Raw genomic sequence first — 8,694 nt, forward strand, 5'->3', positions numbered from 1 at the left:
TGGTTTGCATTTCTCCATTCCTGTATCATTTCACCCTGGAGCGGCTGCAAAAGGGAATTTCCTGTCACTGTTTCTCCCATGTGTGAGACAGAGGTTGGTGGACAGCCTCGGATTGCTTTCTCTCCTCGCTCTTTCCCAATCTCCCCCTCATTGCCGCAGACACAGACACATGCACAGCAACACATTGACTGCCCCTCGAATAATGACAACCAGACCGGGCCGAAATTAAAGAGAGGCAGGCAGAGAGTAGGAAGTCGGGAGAGATAAAAGTTACCCGCGCTGATTGACATCATGATTATACGTGTAACGCGAGGTGATTTGACGGAGATAGGGGGGATAGCTCCTCGCCGTACGCGCGGCACAGATGCAGCGGGAAAAGGACAAACAGGGTACGGAGAAGGGGGATAAATAAAGTGTTCTCTGTTTAAATACATGCCTAAAAACATCTGCTTCTCAACTCCCCTTTCATTTTTGATGTGGGACAGGCAGAGAAGGAGAGCGGGAGAGAAAACACAAGGAGCCAGCTACCCAGAACATCAAAGATCCTGCCCTCGACATGCAGGCCCTCATTAGTTCAGCTAGCAGAACCAACCAGACTTGTGATTGTGTTTGCTGGGGTGCACGTTGGCAATCACTTCAGAGGAAAGGTTCCTTTAAGTCGTAACTCCCCACCCCACCTCTCCTGCCTCCGCCCGAGCCCGCTGTAACCCCCCTGTAACCCTTTTCCAAAACTCTCCGCTCGCACAGCCTCGGCAGGCTCCCCCGCCATCCACTCCACCCCGTAATCTGGTGTGCAGCTGCAAACATCTGTTCCCCTCTTTATTCCTCTGCCTTCACCACCGAATTGATAAACACATCTATCAGCGGACCACTGGCGAACACACAAGTGAGAGGCCGATTTGACTCACTGGCTTCTTACCTATGGCTCCGGCCTTGATTACGGGTGTGTCGTTAAATCGCCGTGGCTTTTCTTTTTGGACGGTTAAAACCTTTAAGAAAACGCGATGACATGATTGCACCCGAAATAACGCCAACATGTGATTTTACCTATAAAAATGACAGGAACAATAGAGACCTATGGTAGAGAAATGGTGCGTTCAAAGCTGATTCTCTCCGTGTACTGACAGGACTCACCTGTCACCTGATCATCTGACACAAAGAGCGCCGCGACAAAGACGAATCGCCCGGCATCCCGTTACAAACCCACCACTTAATTATTCATTGAGATCCCTTTTTAATTATTCAAACTTAATCGCCTGTGTATTCTGTTACATTTAGTGGTCGGTTGTCTTGCCAGCGATGGAGCGCAAACCACATTTCATGTATGCATCCAAATATATATATATATATATATACATATATGTGTATATATATATGTTGTGTGTCACTGACAGCTGTTCATAAAAAAAAATAAAAAATAAAAAACGTGAGAAAAACTGCAATGTCCCTGGTCGTTTTATATTCAATGCAGGTATTTTCCACGTTTTGAATCGCCCTCCAGCTCTCTGCTTTTCACAAGTCATCGAGGATGTGTTCTCTGACAGCGCCGACTATCGCGAGACTTGCCGGTGCCACAGCCGTAGCTTATCGCGAGACTATCATCCACAGTCCTTCGCCTGTATCCAGCTGGTAGCCCGCCTGTCTTGCCTGCCGTTGACGGGTAAGTGTGACTTGAGATGCAAATGGCGAAAATGCGCAAAGATGTAAAATCCAGCGCGGAAGACAGACCCGGGGCGGACATATCGTCGTTTTGACGCATTCGACGCTAACCGGAAAATGAATGGGGGTTTATCGACGACATCGGGCCGACTTGTGTGCTAGTCGTGACTTGTGCGTGGGGATTACAGCAAACAAATTGACCCCGGGGATTTTATACATATTACTCTTAATACGATACGTTAGCTAATATCGTTACCAGAGACGTCCGTTCGAGTCGTTTCCCTTATCCGTTAGAATGACAAACGTGTCGCATTCAAATGCACTGCCTGCTCGCACTGCAGCATCAGTCCTCTTCCCCCTCGCATTATGACAGATGTACTCCGGCTGCTCAATTTATTAGGGACCCCCAGGTCTGGGGTTACAGTGTGCTAGCTAGCCTAGCAACAGCAGGGGTGCAGTTTGCAGTTCCAACAGGAAGTGTTTCAGGGCACATTTTGATTTGTTATTATGTTAAGAGTGCAACAGCCCCCTGAAATTAACCCACTATCACATACTTTTCATTACCAAAAAAAAAAAAAAATGAATCCATCCCCACCGAGTTCTGACCTCTTCATTTGGAACAAGCACTGCTAGCAGTCCTAGCTTTTTTTTTTTCTTGTAATATAACCAGTCAGACAGCATCATTTGCAGTCATAAAACGAGGATTTCTGCGAATGGATGTTGTTGTGACCAAAATTTTGCAGTTGCCCTGTGTAACTTCATGCAAGCACCTCGGAGCAGTTACATCGCCGTTACAGACGGCTTGCGCCGTGTGTGGCTTCCAGTGTATTATTGATGGAATAATTACATTTACATGCGTGTAGTTGTGATTGCACGGAAGAAAAGGTGGTTACTGTGCGCCACATGAAACCTGATCCGCACAACCGACATCCAGTAAGGCAGCTGATTTTCCCAGAGAGCTATCAGGGTATAAAAAAAAAAAAAACATTCTTTGAGCCAGGTTAGCTGAGTGAGGTGTGGAGGGTGCTTTTATTATTCTGTATTCTGAGGTGGCTCCAAGCGGTAATGAGGTGGCAATGTTCAGTTTCTTTTGAAGAGTTCCCGTGACGCCCCCACATTTTCCCAGGGTGCTTTAGACGTCCTTTGTATTTACTGCTTGTATTGAACGCGATCTGTTCAATACAGTGTATAACAGTTCTGTTGCAGTAGAGGTGAGAGCCAGCAGACATCATGGGCAACATCTTCGGCAACCTGTTGAAGAGCCTGATTGGGAAAAAGGAGATGAGGATTCTCATGGTGGGGCTGGATGCTGCCGGGAAAACTACCATCCTCTATAAGCTGAAGCTGGGGGAGATAGTCACCACCATCCCTACAATTGGTTTGTTTGGAAGGAATAAAAGCCTGCGATTAACATCTAAAATTGAATTAGCCCTTGTCTTCATTTTAATTTGCTTTTTTTTCCAGGTTTCAATGTAGAGACAGTGGAGTATAAGAACATCAGCTTCACTGTGTGGGACGTGGGCGGCCAGGACAAGATCCGTCCTCTGTGGCGGCACTACTTCCAGAACACCCAGGGTGAGCCCCGCCAGCAGCTCCTCAAACAATGATCTAACCAGGAGTTAACATGCATCCTGAATTGGGGGTTCACAAGTGAACTGCTCTCAGTAAATGCATGTCATTAAAATCTCCACGCTAATCTCAAGTGACCGTCTTGGATCGCGCCTTCCTGCTTTATTTGCAAGTGAACATAACATTTTCATTTTGCAAAGACCCTGTGTGTTGTTTACTCCCGATAGCTGGTATTTATCAAAGGCGACACATGGGTATAATGGAAAAAAAAAGAAACAATCAAAAATGAAAAAGAGTATCTGTATCGTGTTTACTTTTGTGGTGGATTGTGGAGACCAAATCTTAACATTCATTTAGAGGATTGGAATCTCAACTTGATTGGATAATCTGGTTGGATTATCACTTGTTTATGTTGATTGCAGAAAGGCAGAGAGCGGTAGGATGCCAGGGAACTGCTGTGGCAATTCTCATGCTTATTTCACCAGAACCCCAGAACGGAGCGCCCGAAGTGTGTGATGTTAGCTGTCCCTTTCCCGTGCCTGGTTGGTCGATGATTATAACGAGAAAAGGGAGGAATCAAAACAGTACCGATTAGACTGCTTTCTCAGCTTGCTCCAGGAAAAGTGTCCAAATTTTTGGTACATTAGTTGGTGTGTGAACAGCTCATAATACCCGGAACACAGTGTTTTGCACATAGCTAAAGGAATTTAGCACAGACTGCTCACATTGGTGTGCAGAATGGTCTGATCTCAGTTCGCACCGTTTCTTAGAACCATCCAATCACGATCAACCAGGATGGATGTGGTTAGCAGGTCTAAATGGCGCTCGGATGATATATTTGTCATTTTGGAATTAGTAACCCCTCTCCTGATCCTGCTGCACGCCCAGCACCTGAGGTTATGTGGCCGACGCTTTTAGAAAGTTCATTTGCATACCTCTCTTACCATGTTTTCATTTCTAGGTTTATTGTCATGATTTTTGTCCCACGAACAACATCTTGTTTGTAAGACCCAACAATATCTTTACACTTTAATGATATTTGTAGACTTGTAGATCACATAGGGACACTTACATGTCGTCCTGTGTGTTAACTAATGATTGAATATTGTAAGCGAATTGTGAGAAATTGTATTTGGCTTTTGGAGCCAATGGTTTTGGTACGTTCATCCCCTTACCAAGACATAGCGTCCCTACTTCGGCAGGTTTGATCTTCGTGGTGGACAGCAACGACCGTGAGAGGGTGAACGAGGCGCGGGAGGAACTCATGAGGATGCTGGCGGAGGACGAGCTGCGGGATGCCGTTCTTCTTGTCTTTGCAAACAAACAGGTATCTACGGCCTGATTTGTTTTCTTTTCGGTCCTTCTGCACCTGCTGCCATTTGGCCACGAGGCCTCACAAACCGATTGCCCAAATGCCATTCTGTGCAGGACCTGCCCAACGCCATGAATGCCGCAGAGATCACGGACAAGCTGGGCCTCCACTCCCTCCGCCATCGCAACTGGTACATTCAGGCGACTTGTGCCACCAGCGGGGACGGGCTGTACGAGGGTCTGGACTGGCTGGCCAATCAGCTGAAGAACAAAAAGTGAAGGGTCCGACCAGTAGCGGGGAAGAGCCTGGGTGCCAGCTCCAGGTAGTGTTCATTGTGGATCCATTGTGTTTACGTGGAGAGGCAATGCCGAAAAAGCTCCCGGGGGGTTTCTCTCAATGGCTTTTCCGCCCCAAACTTTTCTCTATTTTCCTGATTTTGATTAAATTAATTGATTTGGATCTGCGGTGAGCTTTTTTTAAATAATTTACGAACCAACGGTTGTGAAGTCGAACTAAATGTCTACATACTATACACTGGATACATAAATATTGGGATGTACTTGTATAATGTCATTGTAAAGGCGTATGAATTTCCCCTACTTTGCATTCTCAATGACTTTTGACCTATATGATCCTTTGATTAGAGTTTTGGTGGCCAATGACCAAACGGTACTCTTCCTCCGATACTTGATGTAAATGATAAAGAATGTCATGATATTATGATGAAAGTACATTTGCTATCACAGAATACTGTCAAATTGTCAAAATATATTCTATTCATACAGATACAAATCACTGTAAACCTGTCTATCCAAAATAATATTTTAGCTCCACCAAAATATGCACTTCACAGTGCGGTTTGTGTTTTGTTGAATACTGTGTTCATTTCAGATTTTATCTAAATATATTTATTATCAATTTACTTCTTTATTTTTGCAGAAAATCTGTTTACTTGCTGGATAGTCCATAACTGGTTATACTTGTGTCACATGAAATGATTTAATCTGTAACTGTATTTATTTATTTTCGAAATGCGTCACGTTGTTTCTCCGTTTATTGCAATGTGCATCTACTTCCGCCAGTGTAAAAAAGATGCTAATGTAAACAAATTTATATTACTTCCCATTGTGCATGGACATATCCCAGTACTGGCTTGTGGGCTCGTTAGATCTGTGACTGCAAGCTGCCGCTGTAAATAACAACTTGTTTTTTGTCAGTTTGCCTGGTTTGGTATGGACGAAAACTGTTTCCCCGACAAAAGTGAGGTGTGATAGCTGAGCTGATGGAGACGACAGAGCGGGCGCACTGTACCAGCTCTGTTGCTTTGAAAACAATGCTGCTATTGGATGTTTTGTGCGGTAGTGTACAAAGGAAGGGGATCTGCAATATTAGAGAGCCAATGTGATTTTGAATGTTTTGATTTTACAAGTCCGTTGCGCACTATTTGTTCAAGTAATTCTCATTGCTTGTCACCCTAATTTATACATTACCTGATTGGCGTAACATCTCTCTTGTGTTGACCATAGCACAAATTACCTCCAAATGCATTATTGTTGTACAAATGTAATGTCTCTTTTTTTAACTTTTGGATGGAGTATTTATTGGTTTTAGACCTGAAGGTAAGAGTCGATGTTATTTTATCTTAATTTGCTAACTATATCCTACTGTCCTCTTTTTGAGTGTTTGAGTGAGAAAAAAAGAGAGGGTGATAGTACTACTGCATCATAAGGCATGTTAATACTGTACAAGATCTATAATAAAATCAATAATTATAGCCTGTTTTCTCAGACTATATTTGTTAGTTGAAATTACTGCTGCTGGTTGGAACAATGCTGTACCAATTGATGTTTTGGATTTAGTGTAAAGTTTACCGAACAACCTTCTAATATGCAAAAGCATGCTTTTCTATGTCAGCGCAACTGTATATATGTTAATGTAACAGAAAATAAGCGTACCATGGTATTTGTGGTCAAACTGAAAGTTTTGTTGATACTTCTGTAGATATCGGGGTTAGTGTGTTGGCAGATATGTATAACTGACAGCAGCTTGTGTGTGTGTGACGTGTTCTCCCCTATGTTCTGTTTGGTGTGAACTTTGTTTCTGTGGCCTTATATTGCCAGTGGTTCATTTCTCTTTGATATAAGGTTTGTAAGTAGGAAGGCCAGACATTCAGAAGTCTCACTTAAGTCTTTAAAACTGATGCGGTCGCCACGTGCCGTTGATTGATAACAAAATGCTTTCAGTGACTGACGATTGGCACACTTTCATTTTTTTAAATCTTAAAATTTGAAAAGCAAGATGCGCGAACATTCCAAGCGATAATTTACAACTTAAACACCCATTCATGCACTTTTCCCCCACATACGATGGAGTACTATCATGAGGGGAAAAATGAAATAAAGACAGTCTAGTCATGTGTTGAATGATTCAGTTATTCCTGGCACTAAATCAATCAATTAAATAAAAAGACCTTAATACACATCACTTTGTCTCATTTCTTTTTAAATCGTCGGTTGTTGGCACTCACTCTTAAATCTACTAAAAATGACAATATTTTAAATTTTAGTTTGAAATATACCTTTGAGGAACCACATTTTTGTCTGAGTGGAGGATGCAATACAACCACGACACACACTTTGTCAGTAAATATTACACATTTTCGCAGTGATCACAAAGTATGGGTGTTTCCTTTTTTTTTAATGAGGAAAATGTAATAATTGGATAGTCATGTGATAACCAGGCAAATTAGTATCTGCACTGATACGTGATAGATTTTAAATGACTAATCAAACCACAATTGCATCATGAAAAACAGGCCAAATATTTACGGACTGAGCTTTCTTGAAACTTAAGGAATTCTTCCTCTCCTCTAAGATGAAATCTTTCACAAATAATCAAGGAAATGTTGAGAAACTGTAATAACACTTGCCTCACCGTCAGAGTGTGTGAATATCTACATTCATCATGGGCATTTTTGCATAAGTCTGCAAAAGTGGTCTCAGCAGTATAATCAGATGCAGCTCAGATTTCTGTTTCTCCATGATAGAAAGTCCGAGACAAAAAAATGTGTTCCAATGAGCGACATTGTGAAATCTGGATTATTCACCACTCCAGTGATTCCAGTGCGTATGGACACAATAACCACGTCTGGAGGTGTCAGGATGTGCTCGCAGCTTTTCTCGTGAAAAAGAAACAGAACTTTTTTCAGGACCCTCAGACTTGTTGTTCAGACCTGTTGTTCAACCTGGATAACTTTATGTTGCCAGTAGTCGGTATTATTCTAAATGGCACATTTTTACTTTTTAATTTATCCTAGAGTCAAAAGAGAGGTCTGTCCTCTTCCCTGTCCCCCCTCTTCAGCTTTACATGTTAAGACGATTAAACTAAAGCATAACAAAAACGCACAAAAAAAAAACCTCATGACTGACTGGTTGGCATAGGTGCGGTATAAAATCCGAGCTTTTGTGATACAGTTACGTTGATAAAGATTTAAAAAAGTTGGACAGTGTAGAACCAATTTGTTTTTATGCACCAAGTGCAAAACATATGACCCTGTGCACCTCCAAAATGTGTATTTTATTTATTCACACAAATCGTGTCCAAATGTAGAGAAGAGAACCTTATGGGATTTTTGTTGTTGTTGTTGAAGGCTCTGTCTTAAGCTTTCCGGCACTTTGTGGCTATTTATAATAAAACGTAAGTGAACCTTTTAAACATTTAATATAGCTTTTTGTGTACACACAGACAGATAAACACTCTTTCTATCTATCTATCTATCTATGAAAACGTGTAATGATATCACGTGTTTATTTCGGGAGGGGAGCCTTGGGGCGCAACCGTCACATAAACACGTGCATCGTTATGACCCCGCGTGTCTCTATAACCTCTCAAGTACAGTTATTACATAACGCCATTCTTTGTCCTTTTTTCCACAAGTAAAAAAGTGCCGCCGTCTGCACTTTGGTAACAGCTACTGCAATATGAGGTAATTGATTACAAGGCGAGTGGGATGGATCTGTGCTGATCCTTGCACAATCGGGCAGTTTCCATTTAGACCACTCACCAGAAAGTCATTCAGTGTCTTCAGAGGTCCGTGTAGGGGAGCGTACCGCTGTGTCTCCAGGGGTGTGACAGCAGTATGTGGGTCAGAGCTG

The 8,694-nt window shown here is 42.6% G+C and overlaps 1 protein-coding gene across 3 annotated transcripts; it reads left to right on the forward strand.

Moving 5' to 3' along the window:
- Window positions 1-1,535: 1,535 nt before the first annotated feature.
- Window positions 1,536-7,021, forward strand: arf3a (ADP-ribosylation factor 3a). Of its 3 annotated transcripts, none has more exons than XM_086141415.1 (5): window positions 1,536-1,660; window positions 2,855-3,037; window positions 3,124-3,234; window positions 4,431-4,555; window positions 4,657-7,021. In XM_086141415.1, exons 2-5 carry the CDS (start codon window positions 2,890-2,892, stop codon window positions 4,816-4,818), a joined length of 546 nt encoding a protein of 181 aa, XP_085997541.1. In that variant the 5' UTR covers window positions 1,536-1,660; window positions 2,855-2,889; the 3' UTR covers window positions 4,819-7,021. The 3 variants fall into 3 exon arrangements, with proteins under 3 accessions (XP_085997541.1, XP_085997543.1, XP_085997542.1); XM_086141417.1 differs by having other exon boundaries at window positions 1,584-1,660; window positions 2,869-3,037; XM_086141416.1 differs by having other exon boundaries at window positions 1,616-1,660; window positions 2,866-3,037.
- The last annotated feature ends 1,673 nt before the right edge of the window (window positions 7,022-8,694 follow it).

The sequence above is a fragment of the Fistularia commersonii genome, chromosome 34 (genome assembly GCF_037954325.1).
Source record: "Fistularia commersonii isolate RoL2024-O1a breed Wild chromosome 34, RoL_Fcom_v1.0, whole genome shotgun sequence".
NCBI classification, from domain to species: Eukaryota; Metazoa; Chordata; class Actinopteri; order Syngnathiformes; family Fistulariidae; genus Fistularia; species Fistularia commersonii.